The sequence below is a fragment of the Pseudonaja textilis genome, chromosome Z (assembly GCF_049901715.1).
Source record: "Pseudonaja textilis isolate UNSWEBS1 chromosome Z, rPseTex1.2, whole genome shotgun sequence".
NCBI lineage: Eukaryota > Metazoa > Chordata > Lepidosauria > Squamata > Elapidae > Pseudonaja > Pseudonaja textilis.
The window spans coordinates 36,669,600-36,691,906 of record NC_142008.1 but is presented as its reverse complement, the minus strand read 5'-3'; the positions used below and the strand labels follow the sequence as shown (position 1 = coordinate 36,691,906).

General features: G+C 34.0%; 1 protein-coding gene across 2 annotated transcripts in view; it reads left to right on the top strand.

The window, feature by feature from the left end:
* Positions 1 to 22,307, top strand: part of RAPGEF5 (Rap guanine nucleotide exchange factor 5) — a 114,437-nt gene that overhangs the window by 52,955 nt on the left and 39,175 nt on the right. For both annotated transcript variants that reach the window (XM_087916496.1, XM_026706384.2), the window contains exon 9: positions 976 to 1,101. In XM_087916496.1, the coding sequence (XP_087772622.1) occupies positions 976 to 1,101 (126 nt within the window). The remainder of the gene's footprint in view (positions 1 to 975; positions 1,102 to 22,307) is intronic.

Here is a 22,307-nt window from a genome sequence, read left to right as displayed (position 1 = left end):
GACAGAAACAAAATGTATTTTTTTAATTAAATGCAGATTTTACTACTTTCTCATAACTGATTTAAATTACTACATTTGGGAAAAACGTCTGGAACAGTTTTATTGATTGTTGCATTCATATTCTACCTTTTGGTAAGTTTAGGGTGATGTTTTCTCTTCATTCTTTCTGAAGTGAGATTGGCTAAGAAAGAATAATTGATCAGAATCACCCAATGAACTCTGCACTTTAGAGAGTAACTTGAATTTGGAGGATCTTGATAATAAGTCCAATTTCTTTAACACTATGCTATCAATATGAAAAGACACCTGGTGTCTTTTATATTCTTAAATTGTGTCTGTATGCACATAGAGACATTAGTATATCAAAATGCTGCTAATTATCTTTCACAGACACTTGATAATATCTCCATGCAAAATATTTTTACAGACTGCCATGTCTGAAACAACAAAAATCAAATTTATATACATATCCTTTGTTCTTTTATCTAACATATTTTAATAGTTATATGTTATACATACAAAGAAGGGTGGAGTATGTGAAATAGAAGCTTATGCTGTTATTTTTAGGAATGACGGACTCTCTTTCTCTCCATTCTTTTCCAGGGCTGATCTTGGCTAACTTTCCAATGAATTTGTAACTTTTACTGTGGTTCTCTTATGTAACAGGAAACAAGTTGACGGGAACAAATGCACTGCCTGCATATTAGCTGCATCCATAACAGCAGCTTACTTAGTTCAGCATTGGCTCTGCTATGTTGAACAGATAGCATCACATAGGAGGAGGAGATTTTGTGACTTGTTTGGTGCCCGTTTTGTTTTTTTAAGCAAGAAACAACAGTTTGCTCAGCATAAAATTGAAACAATTCAGAGGGTGAAATGGAGAAGATGAAATTTTGGTGAAATTCAAAGTTTGTGAGTGTCATGTCCTGGGACTGTGGATTTAAATATCTTTTTCCTTTTCCACCAACATTGAAGGCAGGAGTTATGTGCAAGATTCAGGAACAAGAAGATATTGGGCACATCGAACTTGTCCAGAAATTTGCAAAAGAAAATTGTCATGTTCCACAGGCAAACAAAAGAGAACCAGTGAATACAGATCAGGTAGGACATTTTTCCATTTTTTCCAGATATTAAATAGTAAAGTAACACTGGACAGTCTAGGAATGATTCATAGTGGAGTCAATGAAATTGAATTTTGAATGTAATTTTATGAATACTTACTTAAAAGTAAGTGCTGTTTAAATAACTACATGCATGCATACATACATACATACATACAGGAGAGAATGGGAGAGAGAAAGAGAGAGTCATAACTGATGACATTTCACATCTTTGAATGGTACTCATAATTTACTTTTTTCATCTGGCATTTTTTCAGATTCTTCCCTTTCAAAATGAAAGTGAACTTTGAACCAGACTTCTCAACTTGGCACCTTCCAGATGTGTTCCCAGCAGATTGGGAAGGTGCTAGGATGAGGAAGAGTTTCCTTGAGCTGTTTAGGCTAATAGACAAAAAGTAATGTGTCTAAAGTGTTGCAGTTGCATGAATATACTGGCTGGGAATTTAAGAATTATAGTCTCAGGGACATGGTCCATGTTAAAGCCTGAATTAAATTAAGTAACTCACATGACATTCAAATCTTTAGCATTTAAATAAAGATGTGATGTAATTATATTAACTATTGATTACCAATATATGCTTGAGTGTGGGGTTTTTTGGTGTTTAGGAAATCCAACCCAGGTGTTCAGGTATTTTAAGAAGTTTTACATTCTTGAAATATGTGATAGACCCTGCATTTTTGCATACTGACAGTTCCTGCAAAATATTGTTTCTTAACTTTGAATCCCAGGCATTTAAATCGAAGCAGTCTATCTTCTTCACTCAGTTAAGAGATCATTTTTCCTATGGTTCAATCCTGTCCTTCCTGTTAATACATTTAATGTACTAAATTTTGAAGGATTTTCTACTCCAATCATTTCTTCTTCTTCTTCTTATTAACTATGTTGATAGGGGCTGATGCTAATTCAAAATAATGGAATATACCCTTTATTATACTATTTTTAGGATTAATTAAATGTATACTTGCATTATTGGGCAACACTGGAATAAATGGTAATAGTGATGGCAAAGAGAATCCATTTTCAGATATTTAAAACTGGCAAAGGACTGCAAGTTGTTTTTTTTTTACTCTTAGGAGTTAATCATATTTGGGAGTACACTGTGTTGTCTTGATCTCTAGAAAAGGACATTTGTGGAGTCCGATTTCTATCTGTAAAGCAAAATACTTTTCTGTGTACAGTATTCCACCAGCCCATGATTTCTTTTATCAACTTTTAGTGTGCTTTTTAAAAGTTATTTTTCTCTCTCCCTTTTTTCCCAGTAATGCTGCTTGTTCATATTATTCATTTATTTATTTAATCACATTTGTATAACTGCCAGTTCACATAGTTACTCTGGGAAGTATGCAAAATAAAACAGTCAAAATATATCAAATCATTAAAACATCTAACTGAAGTTAAAATATAAAATAAAAGCAAGATTAAGAGAATGGTGTTGAAATGTGCAAAATTGCATTCAGTTGCCATATAGCCATCTAGCAGGCTCCATTTTGTCATAGTTTTAGGGCTTTCTGCCAGTCTGATAGGGTTGGGACCAGCCTCACCATAGGGAGGGGATGATGTTTCACAGAATGGGGGCATGGCAGAACTGGTTTTCCTTCTAGGTCCTGCCTGATTAAACTCCTACAAAACGCATTTCCTGCTGGAGCAGATAGAACAGGGAGATTTAAGTGGGAAAAGGTCCCTCAAATGTCCCCTTGTATGCCATCCCATTATTATTTAATTGGTTGGTTTTTTTAATCATCATGTTTTTCAAATGTGATAATTTACATTAAATTGATGCTTCTTTAAATGATATTAAAAATAAGTTCATAAAATATCCTACTAGAAACATTATTTTATTTATTTATTTAGCATATGGCACATGTGCTAAATAAAGGGATTACCGAGGTGGCTGCCTGCCTCTGTGAAAGGAATTTTTTCGGGCGGTGTTATCTTTACCCATGGGATGCTCGAATGCCAGTAGGTATTCAGGGGAGGTCCTTTCTTGTCCCTGTGCAGTTTATTCGCTCATGGGAATTGAGCCACCGAACAGCCAATATCAGCGGGTGAGCAAGCCCAGCATCTTTCCACATGAGCCACCGTGGCCCTGACTAGAAACAAATCAAGTAGAATGCAGGGGAATAATTGTTAATTTGTTTTTGTTTTTACGTTTTCTCAAAACTCCGTTTCTGCAATAGTGTTGTGATGACTTTTTTTTATCTTTGGTGGGAAACAATGCAAAAATAATGCATAAATACTTAGCGCATTTAAAAATGCTAAAAATCACTTTAGCTTGCACAGGTGGGTCATGCTATGCTCTGAAATCATTTGGTACCAATGTGCAACAAATAATAATAAACCTGTGGCCAGTGCTGCAAAAAATTGCCATCTATATAGTGAAGGCTTTGGTTCAACACTTGATAATTTACATAATTAGCATAATTACAAAAGGAAAGGTATCTAAAGTATATGGGAAATGATGGCATATCAGAAATGGAATGGGACATCTTGGCACTGTCATCTCAGCTCCACCAGCTTGCCATGGCCATGTTGCCATGGACCTTGGTGTGGCCATCTTAGTGCGGGACAAATTGCCATGGGAAACTTGCCATTGGGAAAACTCTATGGGCCTCCTGCAGCACCTCCTTTCACTGGAGGCAGCCATTGACCATGGTGTCATGACAGACCACATCTCTGGATCTGACATTCCGTGGGCACCTCTGCTCGGTCAGATCAGAGCATGTCTGTTCTGCATGACTATCTGTGTCAACATTGCTAACTGCAAGAGAGTAAGGCATCCAGCCTACTGCCACCAGGCAAGGCTACTGCCTATTCCACATTCAGCCTCTTCTTTTTCCCTGTGGACCCTCATGGGAGGGTGGCATCCACACCCATCTTGGTGTTGCAGATCTCTCCTTCAGCATGCTGCCCAGCAGAGAGAGGGGCAAGCAGGGATGATGACATTGTATGGCAACTGTCAGTGATTTCAGTTGTCCTGCATCAAGTTTTCTGTGGTGATTTTCCTGTGCAAAGATGGCTGTGGATATGTGGTTATCCGTGGTCTCAGTGTAGATGAGAATGTCATTTAAATAGACAAGGACCCCCTTATAGAGATGCTCGTGTAACACCTCATTTATTAACTGCATAAACACTCTCTTGCTAGGTTTTTGTCTATATATTTGCACATTTCTTAGGGCAACTTCTGGAATCTTGATACCCAATACATCACATGACGCTGCCATGATGGTGTGAGTTTGACAGCCCTGTCATAGACCCTAACAGAAAGTAACATAAATACATGTATATTGGTCTCAAGTCATGATATGTTATATGGGTAAACTTTTGAACCTTTAGCTAGGGTTCAGTTGCTTGCAAGAACCCATAAAATTGTATAAAACTATATCAATGATCTCATCTTATTCACATTAAAAAGTTTCAAGCCTTTTAGAAAATCTCAACAAATTGAATGTGATTTAACACATCACATTTATTAATTGATTAGACATTTATAGTGTCATATATAACCTGCACTTGCATCACTCAATTTTCTCCTCCCTTTTCCTCCCTCCAATATATTCCCATTTAAATTCTAATCAAACTGTGGTTCTTGAAAGCTTGTGCCTTTAATTAACATTTATTGTCTGAAAAAGAACTAGTAGATTTTAATTTTTTCCTCATTAGATATTCAGTTGAATTATGTACTATGGTATATTGAAATTCATTTGAAAGAAAAAGATTATTGAAATTGCTGACCTTAACTAATAGAAAATATTAGAAGAACAGATTGTTTTTTTTTCTCTCACACTGAATTTGGAAACAATAGTTGCCTTCTTTTGCTTGCTTATGGAAGAGGTAGCTATTGAAATAGTTGACAAATAAAAATACTTAACACTTATTATTGCATTGTTAGATAAAGTGTTTTTTGCTTCCAGTTTATATATATATATTTGTAAATTTTGTATATGTGCTGTGCAAGCAAGCACTATATTTGTAAATTGGAAAATATCTTTCTGCTATAAACTAATTTAGGATGTTTCCCAGAAATCAAAACAAAACTCTAGAAACATAGGACATGCATAATATTCACTCATTATTTAAACCCACAGTCTGGTTTCACAAAATTTTTGTGGCAAACTGAAGAAATAGCTGTCCATAAATAAAGCATTTAGCTTTTACTATACAAATACAGGAAATGAAATCACACTTAAGGGCATAGGATTGCTTCATTTGTTTGTGTGCTTTTGGATGAAAATTGATCCTTTACTGACCTACTGTATTGTATCTTTTAAACAGTTTGGGTCTTTAACCTTGTGCTCTATAGATGTTTTGGGATTACAGTGTTTGAAATTTTCAGTTAAATTGATTATAAATTTGAGAATTGTAGCTGTAACCTCTAGACAGCACTAGGTTAGAAAAGGCTGTGTTATGCAACAAGTGGTTAAGTTATGTCTGAAATTTGTGACTTACCCTTCAACTGAAGCAAGTACTAAAATGATTAACAGAAAGAAAACCCATAAAGGAAATTAGAATCAAAATTAGTAATGTAATCAATATAATAAATGAAAACAAGTCAAACAATTAGAACTTTGGTGAAACAAATACATTTTTACAGTTTCCAAATGCAGTTTCCAAATGAATATATTCATAGTCTGAATGAAGTGGGGAAGAAAGGCTTTCCCCCACTGTTAGCCTAAGATTGTGAAAACATCTTCAGAAGGTCAGTCCTTTGGATATTAAGGCTGGAGAGGTTCATAATACCGTATTTCCCCATGTATAAGCACCCCCTTTGTATAAGCCACCCCCCCAATTTTTGGACTGTGAAGTTTTGAAAAAAATATTTTATTAGAGAAACAAGTTATGAAGAAAGAAAATTTACAAAGAAACAAAATTCGACGTCTAGATCTACAACTTCGGTCATGACGCCGAAAGTGGTGCGGGCGACGCTAGCAATCTACGCATCGGAACGAGAGTAGGAACGAAGCATTCAGGCCGATGCCTAGCGTATGCATTTCTATCGCGTACTCGCACTCGTAATCGTATCATCACGTACAATTTTTACAAAAAAGTATAGCATACTGCTGGAAAACCAGTTTATTCCTACTTTATTATTTTATGCATTTTTCACGTATAAAAAGTGTACATGTACACTTTTGTATATGCCACCCCCCTACTTTTTGGGCTTGAAAATTTTGGAAAAAAGGGGTGGCTTATACATGGGGAAATACGGTAGATAAATCCAATAAGAAAAGGCCTGTCAAACTGTGAGCCAGATGTGTCATATATAGGCCATACTCACCCCAGCTTCACAAAGGCAAAAAACAGTGATATATCACAATACGTCACATGGTGCAATCAAATTTAACACTTGTTTACTAAGCATGTCTGGGTTTTAGGCATTAATATAAAACTTTAAATTGAGTCCAGAAAATACATGTTTTCACATCCTGTACATTCCATTAGTTAGCAACCTAATTTAATTTAGTTTGCAGCAATTGCAACTTCTGGGACAGTTTTTAAAGAAGGCATCACACAAATCATCACAGTAGGGTTCAGTTATTTAATGAATTAATTTCTATAGCTGCTCAGTTGGGTGACCTTGGGTGGCTTACAGAGAAATCAATATGTTGATAAACTACAGGTGGTCCTCAACTGACAACAGTTCCTTTAGTGACCCTTCAAAGTTACAATGACACTGAGAAAAGTGACATGACCATTTTTCACACTTACAACTTTCGTTGCATTCCCATGCTTATGTGACACTTGGCAACTGATTCAAACTTAAGACCATTGCTGTGTCCTAAATTCACTCAATCACCGTTTGCGATCTTTTGACAAGAAAAGTCAATGGGGAAACCAAAACCATGTGACTAACTTAATAAGGATTCACTTAACAATCATGGCAAGAAAGGTGGTAAAATGGGGAAAAACTCAATAAATGTATCACTTAACACAGGGGTCCCCAACCACCGGTCCCTGGACCGGTACCGGTCCGTGGATCATTTTTTACCGGGCCTCAAAGCTTGGGCGCTGCCATCTTGTTTCGACAGCGCTTCCGGGTTTTCAGTTGGAAAGTGGCGTTTGGGTGCTCGCACCTTAGTTTCGTCGAAGGGGGGTGGTGGCTTCGAACAAAGAGCTGCCCCGATGGCGGTGGAGTCTCATGTTACTCAGGTACTGGTCCATGGAAGAATAAATAATTGTGAAACTGGTCCCTGGTTCAAAAAGGATTGGGGGCCACTGACTTAACAGACATTTTTGGCTCAATTGTGGTTGTAAGTCGAGGACTACCTATACATGTGGAAGTTGTTGAATCTCAGATTTTTTCATGAGAGAGGCTAAAAAGCAGGAGACCTTGAGTTTAAGTCACATCTTAGCCATGAAAACCAGCTGGGTGACCTTCTCAGCCAACCCATCGCACAGGGGAAGAAAGTATATTGTATGTGTTTGCCACCTTGAGTTATTTGTAAAAATAATAAATTAATTAAAAAAATAAAGATTTTAAGATATGTCAACAATCAGCAGTTGTCCAGCCTCAAAGAAGCATAGAATGATAAATGAATTCAGCCAAAGAGTTTCTGGGGGGAAAAGAGACCCCAGTGCCAGAAATCACAAGGGAGGAAATTCTACCTTATGCTTACAGGCCGATCAGCTATTTTAGAAATCTGCAAAACCCAGAGTCCCAAAGGTGCTTTAAAAAAGGCAGCTGGACAGAAATGTCCCAGTTCTAAAGAAGTTTCTTGGATGAGAAGTGAAACATTTTCAAGAAAAAATGATGACAAATTGCCTTTTGAAAAGCACTTTTGGGGAATAATCATGATCTGGGTGACTGAGAATCCTCACAGACATTCAACCTATAGAGCTTAGTCAAGCTGGGCCAAATCAAGTGTCAAGAAATTTCTGAGTTTTTTCCAATGAATCTGATGCTGCATATTAATACCATACTTTCAGCTGATTATTCAGTGAGGAACATATTAAACAATAATACTTCATGCTTTGGAGGCAAAGTAATTTATGCAGCATTACCATATGTAGCAATTCTACTTAATTTACATAATTAAGCCTGGCTGCAGAATTTGAGTTTCTTAGAACAGAAATAAATGATGTTTCACCATTATATTAGCCTTGAGTTCAGGGTCATGCATAAAGAAGAATTCCATTTGCATGATGAGAAAACATTCATTTGGAGCAAGTTACAGATTTTGATATCTGACACTAAATATATACTAAGAAATACTTAAAATTGAAATTGTATTATGTTTGATTTCGTTTGCTATGCATTCTGAACCCTGAGCAAGTAACACCTGTAAAGTTTCATTTTTAAGCTATAGGTGAAAGTACTATTCTGAACATAAAGATCACTATATTTTGGAGACATTGCTATTCTTTTTAATTAATTTGCCATTTATGAAGGGAAACATTAAATTATGTTCCTTTCATTTATTCAGCTGTTGAATGAAACTTACTATGCACATGGCTTACTCAATACATTAGTTAAAATCTTTGCAGAGAGAATCGGACAAATGTGTGCTTGTAATTATGTAATTTCTGCCTTTTGTTCTTCTGCTTAGCCAGAACTTGTTGCAAGAGGAAGTGGCCCTTAAATTAATTCCCCTGAATGTCCCCGAGGGTTTACTCCTTATCCAATTCTAGGACCTCTTTTAGCTGTTTTATACTTGTTCTTAAATGTTAATTTTAAAATATATTTAATTTGATTTGCATAAATAATCTAGGTGCATCATGAAGACATTTGTGTTATAAATGGGCCATTATGTTGCTCTAGAAATTATTTAGCTTTTATTTCTTCAGAGTCTGCTTTGCTGTATGAAGCTTCTGTAAGAAGTAAGAATATTGGTGGAAAAAAAACCAGAAAAAAGTATAATTTTAAACATTCAGGAATTAATGCAAGACAATATGATAGTATAGCTTTAAATAAAACTCATTTAAAAAGCTAGTTGATGTGAAATATTACTTTGATAAAAGTTTTGCATTAAATGAGCAGCTGTTTATATCAATACAGATTTGTGTCTATTATAGAAGACAATATTTGTTATGTAAATTTCCCATGAATTAACATTTCAATCTGTCACATAATGAAGAATTTCTCTATATCTTGGTATCTCTATTTGGATTGTTGATTCTATCTGTTTTCTTCCATTATATTTTGCTGTTTAAAGTATTCAAGTGACAAGAAAGTAAACAAAAATTACTGAAGCAACTGATTAGATTTGAACATAAGCAAAATTCATATGTTGAAAATGCATATTATCAATTTTGTATTCAATAACAGTATTGATAAAGGCAAATTTTCTTTTCTTTTTTTTTTAAGAAAAACTTTATTAATTTTACCATTAAAAACAGCACATCTACAAATTATATACAGGCCTTGGCAGAGGCAAGGGGGGAAAGAGAGGAAGGCGGGTGGGAGAAGAGAGGGAAGGGTAAGGGAAGGGGGGGTAGAATGGGGAAGACAGTTAAAATAAAACCATATCTTTTGTGACTGTAAGATCCTTTCTTCTTCAAGTATATCGTCAGCGGTACTTTTCATTATCTCTACTTAGGTAGCCCTTGGCTACAATTTTTCTCGAAGTGGTCTATCTTTGATTTAGCCAATTATACCAAGGATTCCAATTGTTATAATAGGTTGAGGATTCTTTATTTTTTAATGATTGGGTTAGTTTGTCCATTTCGGCACATTCTAAAATTTTCTGGATGATCATTTGTTCAGTGGGGATAGAAGGTAATTTCCAGCACTGAGCGAATGCCAGTCTAGCCACGGTTAGGATGTGAATTATAATATACTTTGATTTTTTGGATACTTGTTTATCAAAAATTCCTAGAAGGAAGGACTCTGGTTTGTACTCAATTTGTTCCTTAGTTATCTCCTCTAGCCAATGCCTAATTTTTTGCCAATATTTCTGAGTTTCCTTGCATGACCACCACATATGGAAGAAGGTACCTTCTATGTTTTGACATTTCCAACATTTGGGACTCTTGTTGGGGTGCATTTTCGCCAATCTCGAAGGGGACAGGTGCCATCTATAAAACATTTTGTATGAGTTTTCTTTATAAGCTGCTGATGTTCCTATTCCAGATCCTTTCCCATTCTGCTAGGGTGATACTCCGTCCCACGTTTCTGCTCCACGCAATCATATTTCCTTTAACAATCTCTTGTTCTAGTTCCGTTTCCAATAAGTGTTTGTAGAATTTGGATATATTTTTTTTATTTGGTCCTAATAGAATTTTGTCTAAAGTCTGCAATTTATTGTAGATTCCGAATTCCTTAATGTCTTGTTTATATCTACTATGGATTTGAAGGTACACCCACTGATCAATTATAAATCCTCGCTCTTGTAATTCTTGTTGTGTTTTCAGTTTTCCTTGTGGGTCTAATAGATTTTTGTATTTAATCATTTTAGTTATATCCAAATTATTAGGGTGTACTATTGCTTCCATTGGAGATAGCCAAATTGGTATTTTTAGATAGAGTTTTTTACGTACTTTTTTCCAATTGGTTAGTAGAGAGTCCCTAATAAGGTGCCTATGGAAATATGATTGCCTGGGTTTCCCAGTTTCCCACAGGAAGGTGTGCCATCCTTTCTGCGTATTGTGGCCTTCTAATATTAGTGTTCTTTTGTTGGTTAGATTCACCCATTCCTTTATCCATAGTAAAATGGCTGCCGTATGATATATTTCCCAGTTTGGCAGGGCTAACCCTCCTCTCCTTTTCAAATCTTGTAAGGGTTTTATGTTGATCCTAGCTTTTTTCCCCTGCCAAATAAATTTTAGCATAATCTTATTTAATTCTATAAAAAAATTTTTTTATTTAATTTGATTGGAATTGTCTGGAATAAATATAGAAATTTTGGAAGTATATTCATCTTAATCAAAGCAATCCTGCCCAGTAAAGAAAGCTGTAATTTACTCCAGGAATCTAAATCTTTCTTAGATTGTTGGAGTAGTTTGTCATAATTGTTTTCTTTTAATGATTTGCTTTGTGGAGTTAGCCAAATTCCTAGGTATTTAATTTTTTTTGTCACCTGTGTTCCCATTGATGTCTCTAACTCTTTATTCTGGTCTCCTGTTAAGTTTTTGGTCATTAGTTTCGTTTTTTTCCTATTAATTTTGAGTCCTGCGACTTCTCCAAATCGTTCTAATTCTTCTAATAAATTATATCCTTTTTCTATAGGCTCCTCCACAAAGAAAACCATATCATCAGCGAAAGCTTGTACTTTATACTCTTCTGATTTAATCCTCTGTCCTCTAATTCTTGAATTTTGGATAAAGGCAAATTTTCATAATTGTATTTCATTTTCTTCAATTTTAGAGTTTCAGAAAACGGGGAAGATTAGGGGGAAAATCACGGAGTCACTCTTAGTCACAATGTTCAGTAATGACATACAGTGATTTTATTATTGCAAGATTTCAGAAAAGAAGTCAAAGTTCTTTAAGAGAATGAGTAAGACATCTTCCCAAAGCTTATTTTTTAATATGGGTGGTACACTCACTCATATGCACTCTCACACAGTACACATAGGCATTTTCATATTAGAGATTTAAGATTATTAAATCTTGCATGATTTCACTAAAATAATATTAAAGCTTTTGAACCTTTGAACCTTTGTGTGTATGTTTTGTAGGCTTTTTGAAAATATGTGTATAACCAATTGGAAGCGCTATGTGAATGTGCATACTTATATGGACAATAGATGGAACAGCTTTCAAAGTGATTTAGCAAATGATTCAAAAATTTCCGCTGCTACAAGGAACACATTTTCAGACAGCCCACAGAACTTCCACGCTCTCTTTTGCTTCTTCAAGAGAAATCCAAAGTATAAATTTAAACTCCACCCAGTATATGAGAAGTCATTGTTTTGTGTAAGAGGCTAATTGCATGGTCATCATTCTTGCAGAAGAGACTCTAATAATTTTGCTGCGTGTTGCAGCATTCAATTTCCTGAGTAAAGGAAATCCTGCATTCAAATAATAGTGACCTGTCACTTCAGACATCACTTCTTTGTATGTTAAAGGAAGGGTGGGAAAATGGGCATATTCTCAAACTGCTTCTAATCAGTCAATGTTTTCTGGATGTCAGATTTTGAAAATTTCTGAAAATTTTGAAGTAATCATAGCTGTACCAGGCATGGGACAAGTAGGGCTGTTTCTGATTTGTATGAGAGTTGATTCCTTTGAATTCCTATTAACAAAAATATAAGCAATATACCAAAAGACATATTGCAAACTAGAAAACCTATGTTCTGAATATATACACATTTATTAGCAATTGTTGTTGCAATTTACTTTTAAAATATCTTAAACTAATTCTCCCTGGCAATCATAAGGAAGTATTTTCTGAAAGAATTTTTTTTCAGTACTAATTCAGAATATAAAACAGTTAAGAATTAGATATCTTTTTAAAAAATAGTTGCCATTCTAAAGAGAAAACTAGTTTAGGATTGTTTTACTTTTTAATTGTTTACAAGGCTTTTATGAGAAGCTATAAAAATTTAAGCTTATCAGCTAAATGTTAATATCTAAGTTTTGATGTACTTTTAGTCAGAAGAGACCAAATAAAATGAACTGGACTTAAGCAGTTGCTAAATTTAATACCCAAAGAGATTAAGAATGTTGGTATTGACATACTTTTAGGCAGGTATACAATCCCAGATTGAGTGTTGTAAAAAATAAAATAAAAGTCAACTTTTAAGCAATTTATTCAGTATGAACTCACATTATAGCTTGAAGTTTGGAAAGATTCCAGGGAAGGTACATCAGCTTTTAATGAAGATGCCTGTTTTCCATAGTCAAATTTTTATAGTACTAATAGGATGCCTGTTGTAGAGCGATGGAAGGAAGAGGCGAGAGCCAGAGTGAACAACGAACAGGCTTTATTACAGGGAATAAAGGGTTGCCGCATCTGCCTTCTAACTAGCAGGTTAGCTGGCGACAAGGGGCTGGCTCTGCTCGACAGCCGGCTTTTATAGCCGACTGTCAAACGGAGCCAGCCAATGGGAGCGGCTGGTGCTCCCGCTCAAACAGCGGACCTGGTTGGGGACTCCAACCAGTTCCAAAGACATAACAATGTCCATAGTCAGAATATGAGTATTACTCTATAGCAAATAGCCCTTACATGCATTCTGTCTTTAAAACACTAATGATAAATATGCATTGATATGATATCTGTCATGAAAGCCATTCAAGTTGGTATCCATCACTAAATTTGTCAAATTCTATAATTCAGTTTGATGAAGTAGTCCCAAAGTTATTCAGTACATTTTTAAAATTGAAACAAAGCCTAATCCTGCAGTCTGTGAGCACCTTCTGAAAAGATAGCTTCTTCATATTGAATTCTGTCACATCCCTTGTTTAATACAATGTTTGAATGCTAATTTTGCATCTAAAATATGCAAAATAAATAAAAAATATTTAATCAGTTAGTTAAAAACATTTTTCTAAGATAACATCCCTAAAATGAATATTTCTTCAGATAGATCAACATTAAGTGCCTTTTTAACGTTGCTTTGTTTTGAAACATAGGTTTGCATTTAAAGTTTCATTCCTATTATTAGAAAAAAATGCCTTTCAATAAACTCTTTCAGTGGTAGTGATAAGTAACATTTCTCAACTATTGGTTCCGATGCTTTATGATTTTAGGTTTCAATCAGTAAATATTGAATTATACTAATATTAATTATATTAATAATATATTATATAGTAGTATCAATGAATTATATTAGTATCAATGAATCAATACATTTTCAGGCATGGGATGTCAAAAAAGGGAAGGATAATAGAAATAATTATTTCCCTCTTTTTATTCAATGAACTCTGGATCAAAATCATTATTTATTTGGTTTATTACTTAAAAGACTTAGAAAACTTCAGGCAAGAATATTATCTAACAACAACCTTTATGTTAAATTTACTGACTATAAAACTTGATTTCATTTTTTTTAAAGCAAGATTTTAAAAAGATGTCTAGGTAATATTCCTACAAGGCAAGAATGGATTGATTTTATATATCTATTAAACATCATCTTTTGTATGTAGTATGCATACCCTTGTTGAATCTACATGGCGAACCATCATTGATTTGAGGAGGTTTTGTTTGACATGATGTAGATTCTTAGTGATAAAACTATTTCATCTTGATTTACAATGTTCTCAGACTATAAAGTACACATGTAGTAATTGGCAATTTTAATTAGCTTTGCATTTTTGTTGCATGGCTATAAAGTTTTATGACATCAGGTGCAAGGCTAGGGAAGATTTGGTCCTTACATGTCAGTAGGGATTTACTACATTGGATTAATATGTAAAATCCTTTGTTATTTTTTAATTAGTATTTCTGGACTCATCTGTGGTGCCTTTTTATTAAAATACACATGGCAAGTCTGTCCGTAGACTGACAGACTACTCCATGGAGAATACATGTTATACTATAAACTATACTATTTTTTTGATTTGGTTGATACAGAAGGGAAGAACATTTCTTGTGAGCCTTAATTTTTTGTATAAAAATAATCAGTTTATGTCACATGATTTATAGGACTTAGGTAAGATATTTTTATAATTTGTGGGCAATATTTTTAATTTCAGAGAACAGAGATAAAAATATCTTCACTTTTAAAACTTTCATTCATTAAGATTATGCTTTTCCCCACATATTTAAGAATAATTGTGCTTATTTTTTTAGGATTTGATATGTAAAATAATACATCAAATGCAACCCTGTAATTATCCTATTACAGTAATGTAATCTTCATTAACATATTCCTTACTGTTGAACAAAATACTAATTTTCAATGAAATTCTTGAATTATTTAAAATTAAATGTCAGCCCTCTGTAAGAAAAACTAAAATTACTGTGACAGGAAACACACTCTTTTTCTTTGAAAATAAAACTCCTTTCTGTGACCATACCATAGAATGGGTTGGATTCAAACTAGGTTAAAGCAGGTAAAGATTTCCCTGTCCAATTGTATCCAGCTCTAAGGAGCAATGCTTGTCTCCACTTCTTAGTTGAAGGAGACAGCATTATCCGAAAACCTTTCTATCATCAGCATGACTATACACTGAGACGCATGGAAAGCGATTACCTTCCCACTGATATAGTACCTATTTATCTACTCGCATTTCAGGCTTTTGAACTGCTATAGTTTGGCAGGAGGAGCAGGGGCAAGTAAAGAGAGCTCACCCTGTTCTGGTCACGAACCTGGCTACCAACTTTCTAGCTGAAAAAGCTCAGTGTGTTTAACCACCGAAATGTTGTGCTCCCTTTCCAAATTAGATTAGTCATGTTTTAATCAATGGCATTTTTAGACTAGGCACTGCAAACATATCCCATTGGATTCTAACAGTTTTGATTCTAATTTTAGCTCATATCTAATCCAATGCCATTTAAAAATGCAAAAGACATATTACTGTTGGACCATTAATTTTATTATTTAACACTACTTCTGTTGATTTATATCAAATAGATGTGCTAAATATGTAGAAATCATACACAACTATATAATTGCATTATTATTATTTTACTTTAAATATTCAATAAACCAAGCAATATTTTTGTATGTATACTTGCGTATGTATATTACTTAAAAGGTTCTGGTAATTATTTATGTGGTTTACCTACCAGCATTCACTTGCAGATAACCATAAGTGTTTATGAAATGGGAATTAAAGGGTGGAACTTTAGTGTCTTGGAAAAATGATGAAAAAAACAACAATGTTTTTTAGACAAGTCAGAGAAGAGTGCTCAGCTGACCCATACTCTCCTCCCGATTAGCTAAAAAATTGGGATTTTTTTTTCTTATTCCATTTTAGGAAACATAGGTTTTGTTCTGCTTACAGGAATTTGAGTTTCTTAACCGGTGTAATGCATATAAGAATATTAATTTTTTATGAATTAACATTTTCATTTTAAAATGTTAATTCATATAGATGAAAAGACTTTAGGCTTAAATTTTAATGTTTCTAACTTATTAGTTTTCGATTTAAATAATAGTATCTCTTTTAAGATGTATGTATATAGTGTTATTACCTGTTTATATCTGAAATACTATGGAAATTTATTCAATTAAATTTCTGGCTTTTTTGCATTGTTCCTGGCATCAGAAAAGTGAAATTATCCATGGTAGTAGCCAAAACTATAATGAGCACATTTTTCTTGTTATTAATGAAGCAAGGGTATAACATCTGCTTACAGAACAGAAAATTATCACATTTAAAACTTGCCGTGGCCTATAATTTTAGAATCAATCAGTTGCTGGAATTCCTAGAGATATCTGTCTGCTCATTTATGATCCCCTGACAAAATCTTTATACCAAACTGATATTGTTGATGCTGTAGTGTTCTTGAAATTGTGAAACTACACCTAATGACTTGCAAGTCATGCTTAACACCTTGAATCATAAGCACCTATAGAACTACAGAAATTTCTCATAGATTACTAGTTCACTTAGTGATGTATTCATCTGGATTTCTGTTAATATACTGGGGACCTTTTTCATTTGTTGAGATGGGAATTGTGTTGATAGAACATCCTAGTGAAACTAACATGCCAGATACCATATTTATAGCTTCATTTTTTTTGCAGGGCTGTTAGACTCATTTATGTTTTAACATTATGCACTAAATAAGGAGGTATTTCCAATTTTGCAAGGATAACTTTTTGTACAAACATTCATTTTCTGTTGTGCACTTTCCTATTGGAATTCTAAAGAAGGCTACAGATCATTTGGAAACTGAAATTTCTGTGGTATGCCTGCTCAATTTTAAGAAACTATTATGCCAGCTTACTATATGTAGTTAGAATGCAGATAGCCCTGGAATCACTTTGCAGACAGAAGTCTGGAATCATGACCCCTCATTATGGGGGATCAATACTTCTGTTCCAATGCAAGATATAGAATTGCTTGGAACATCATACAACAAAACATGTATATGTGAAAAGAAATACCATGAAAAGTGTATCAAGTGTATAATTACCAAATGGTGATATGTGAAACTATAGATAATTGGACTCCAGTAAGTTCTCTACAGATTCGCTTTCTGGAAATTGCACACTTTTTCATATTTTAATATCACAAGTACTATTTGTTCAAGAAAGCAGATAATATTTTTAAAAGTATCTTGTTTTAAAAGATGCATGTTATATATTGGAGATGCCACTGCCTCCAGTTTTGTCGAATATTGCACATATTTGTGGTATTCCCAAAATAAATAAATAAACTTTAATGAGCTAAAAAGTGTGATTTGTGAGAATTTATTGTTTATTGATTTATTGTTTGAAGTTTAACCTATCAGCCTTCCATTCTTCTGAGGTTGGTAAAATGAGAATCCAGATTGTTGGGGGCAATATGCTGACTCTGTAAACTGCTTAGGGCCCTAAAGCACTGTGAAATGTTATATAAGTAAATGCTGCTGCTAATATACTGTATGTAGAATGGAATTTTTTTTCTTGAAAACTATATCAAAAGCATAATCCCTTGTAGAATAAATGGAACTGATACCAGGCTTTCATTTCTGGTTTGGATGAAGTCAGAGCTAGGAAGGTAGTGTCAGTGTGGTTTTTACGACAATAGCTTCAATCCTTTTATAGCAGTTCACCTCCAATTTGCTATGTACATGTGGTACTCGTGATGCCTAACTCCCTGCTTCTTTTTATAGTCAATGTAGCTAATGTACCTCAACTTAATTACTTTGTTTGGTAAGGGAAGCTTATATTAAATGAGTTGGGGCTTTTATAAAAATGAAAAACAATAGGGATCTCCTCCCCAATGCAAAACAGAAATCTGTCCATCATTTAATTAACTCCTATATCCCATAGTAAAATGGAGAATACGTTATAAAGTTCTATTTATAACATTCTTATCACATTTTATTGTTTGTCATATATAAAGCTTTTGCAATGACAAAAGCAAATGCTAGCTAGAAAGGGCCATATTGTTTCTTTTGCAAATAGATTATAATATTTATGTTCTATAATTATGTTAAGGTACACATAATTGTGTGGCACACATTTTGCACAAATGATTTCTAGGTACACTAGCTATAAAACATTAATGGGTATATAGTATTTTAAAATCTCTATGAAAGCCTCTATTTCTAGGTCTACAACACTCTAGTGTTGTGATCTAAAATATATCACTAAAATATACACTGCCCTTCAACCAAGATGGAAAATGTGAAAAAAATATGGATAATCCCTCTCTCCATGTATAGTGGGACCTAACTCAGACTTAAAAGGAAAATACAGTACATGGCTGCCTAGCTTTTGCTTGAAAACAGTAAAGATTTAAAGTAATGATTGACTAAGAGCCATAGGGAGGTACTTGTTAGATTTTGATTATTCAATCAGTTGCCCTTTTGAATAGGGTGATATAGATCACATTGGAGGAAGAAAATGTCAGGGTATATATGTACTTATTGGAGACTTGGAAAGGGCTCTTGCTATAGATGTGAAGACAAACATCTCAGTTTGTTGCAGGATCTATTTTCTATATTTGTATCATTGTCCTGTTGTTTTTTGTGCCTATGAGAATTTTTTTCAGGTTGGTTGGTTGCCTTTGTGCAAGTATGGCTTGCTACCCAAAATTAAGACATTCCCCATTGCTTCCTAAATTCACTTGCTTTCTGAAATATGCATAAAAATAAATATAAGAGACAAGATCAGTAAGGAACTAGTCCTCAGGGGAAAGCAGTGTCTTAATCTTTGCTGCATCTTTCAGCGCATATTAATTGATCTAAAGCTTAAAAAAACACTGTAAAACCGTTGTAGCATCTTTTAAAATGCTCTCAAGATCCAGGTTGATGAAACAAAGCATAGTAAAACTGAATATCACTCTTGACAAGTGTGAATTAGTTTGTAAAAGAATTTCAGAATTATATATAATGGTTCTGTTTTGATGGTGATGGTTCTGTTACTTATCCCCAGTTAAGTGATAATTAACAGAAATTGTTAAGTATCGATGATATTTTCAAGGCAGACTTCTACTTATGTTTAAAATCTTGGGTGGAAAAAGTGATATTTGGAATGTAGACAAAGACTGTACTTCCACATTAGAAATAGTAGGACAAAAAACCCTAATGGATGTCCCCTGCATAGGCAATATACTTTAAATGAAAATTTCAATACACAATAGATATTAGCTGTGAGACACTTTCATCGAACTATTCATATTCCTGAAATTCTTTGTAGATCAAGGGTTCATTAGAAAGAAATTGCCAATTAAAATGCCATTAGCACAACGCTGTGTTGTAAATCTGTAATATCACAATGTTTGAAATATTGAACACATGTTAGGCTTTAAATAGAATGGGAAAATGCAGAAAGCAGAATCATAATGATCAAGAATGAAGAGCAGTTCCTCTATAATAATAATTAATGTATATGTTGCCCAACTCCCAGCAACTATGCTTTTTAGAAATAAAAACAAATAGATCTATGAGAAATAACAGTATGTCATATATTTTTATTACATAAAACTAAAACCACTGGATCATCCAATGATGGAAACTCCAGAAGAGATAAAAGAAGGCATTTCTTCATGTAACACAATTTAACCATGAAATTCATTGCAAGGTGCTCACTAACTTGGATGGCTTTAAGTAGGGAGAATGAAAAAAGCTATTTGGAGAAATGATTTGTTGAAGATGGTTGTGACATTCTGACCTTGGTGGTGATGTCTTCTTGTTGATCCTATCAAATTTTGTACCTGTCAACAGTGGTGTCCCCCAAGGCAGTGTTCTTGGACCAACTCTCTTCATACTCTACATAAATGACCTCTGTGATAATATTAAGAGCAACTGCGTTCTCTTCGCTGATGATGTAAAGCTGTTCAATACCACAAACAATACTGCTACCCTTCAAAAAGATCTTGATTATGTATCAGAATGGTCAAACAAATGGCAACTTCAAATCTCAACAAATAAATGCTCTGTCTTACATATTGGCAAAAAAATATATATCAGAAAGTAAGATACAAGCTGAATAGTCAAGACCTTGTTGATGATCCAAACTCTGTCAAGGACCTTGGAATACTCATTTCTTATGATCTAAGTGCTAGAGCCCACTGTAACTACATAGCCAAAAAGGCATTAAGAGTTGTTAACCTAACCCTACGTAGCTTTTTCTCTGATAATATCACACTACTAACTAGAGCATACAAAACATTTGCTAGACCAATACTCGAATACAGCTCATCAGTCTGGAACCCAGATTACGTATCTGATAATTAGCACAGTTGAGAAAGTCCAGAAATATTTCACAAGAAGAGTTCTCCTCTCCTCTCCTTGTTGTAGAATACCTTATGCCACCAGACTTGAAATTCTAGACCTAGAAAACCTTGAATTACGCTGTCTTCGGTCTGATCTAAGTATGGTATATAAAATCATACATTGCAATGACTTACCTGTCAATGAATACTTTAGCTTCAACCATAACAACACAAGAGCACACAATAGATACAAACTCAAGGTTAACCGCACCAAACTTGATTGCAGGAAATACGACTTCAGCAACAGAGTGGTCAATGTCTGGAATACTCTACCTGACTCTGTGGTTTCTTCCCCAAACCCCAAAAACTTTAACCTTAGATTGTCTACTATTGACCTCACCCCTTTCCTAAGAGATCTGTAGGGGGCGTGCATAAGCGCACCAACGTGCCTACCATCCCTGTCCTATTGTTTCTTTTATTTTTCTTATATGTACCCATTTCATGTATTCATAGCTATGTATATACTTATACCTATTATCTTGTAAGCGATTGACAAATCAAAATAAATAAAAATAAAATAAATAAATACTGATCATAAATATTGTAAGTAATGAAATACACTATTAATTAAGTTTACCTTTTGTTTCTTATTAAATGATTTTAAAGACCAGAGTTATGGATAACAGACATATTAATGACAACTGGTTGGAATGTTTTATTACAGACAATATCATAGATACAATTGTATACTTGTAAGTATCACTGGGTAAGGAAATGTATACGGTAAGGTGCTTTTGTGCTTGTTTCTTTCCTGTGCTTCCCATTAATATCTAGGTGGCCTCTGTAATAGAATTCTGAACTAGACAGTCTTTGGTTTGATCCAGGGGATTTAAACCTAGCTGAAATATAGCCACTTTAAAGATAATGAGGCAATTGTTTCATCTGAAATTCAGAATATTACAATTTTATTATGGTCATTTCTATAAGCAAACAAGAGTTATACAATTGCAACCTTTTTGTATAAGACTTTTGTATAAGACTCAGTTTTAAAAGTGTGCTTTTTAATTTTTCTTAAACCTGCTACCAACTGTGATGGTATTTTTATTGCTAAACGTTGTTAATCTATTATGCAGAGAGTTAAAAAGCAAGCTGTAAGTGGTAGATGACTGTACTTGAACAAATTAGTTTTAAATCAGTGAGACCAGCTCCCTCAATATTCAATTTTTAGTAGAACCATGGGTGGGAGGAAGCTATCTATGTGCAAGACCACCATATGTATCCTCAGTAAATCTGAATTGTGTGCTTTCAGAATTATTTTGTATTCTGGTTTTTGTGCTTTGCTTATTAGGCCAAATGGAAACTAATTGGATGCAAGTAGTTTATCCACCTTTCCACAGGCATTTCTTTTTCAGCCATTCCTCTCATTAAGGACCTTAGTCCTATCCTAATGTAACAATTGTTCATGAAGAAGAAATAGACACACTATTTATTTATCGTATTAAATAAAACTCTCAGTGGTATAGGCTTAGTGTACTTAAATGGTACTATTTTAGAGTGATTCGATATGTTCATCTAGCCTTGTTCCAGTTAAAAGGATTTTACTAATAGTACCAATAGTACTTATTGTAACTCTAACCATTAAGATGATAACATCAGCAATTTTGGTACATGTACTATCTTGTTTAATCTTCTGTTTTTTTAAAAAATGGCACATGACAGTTTTATTTTAGATAAACAAGACTTTCTTGTTTTGATATTTTAGAGAAGCTAAGTATTTCGTTATGGGTGGGTTTTAAGTTAGGCGAAGGACTTTTTACAGTGGAGATGAATACTTATCATGAAGCCAATTAAGCATCACCACTTGAGAATTGTATTTTACAAATACAAAATGTTATTTTTATCATAGTTTTTTATACTGTCAGATTCTTGTAGTTTTGTTTGTTCCAAAGTGGGATTATTTCATAGTATATTTACAGCAAAAAAAATACAAA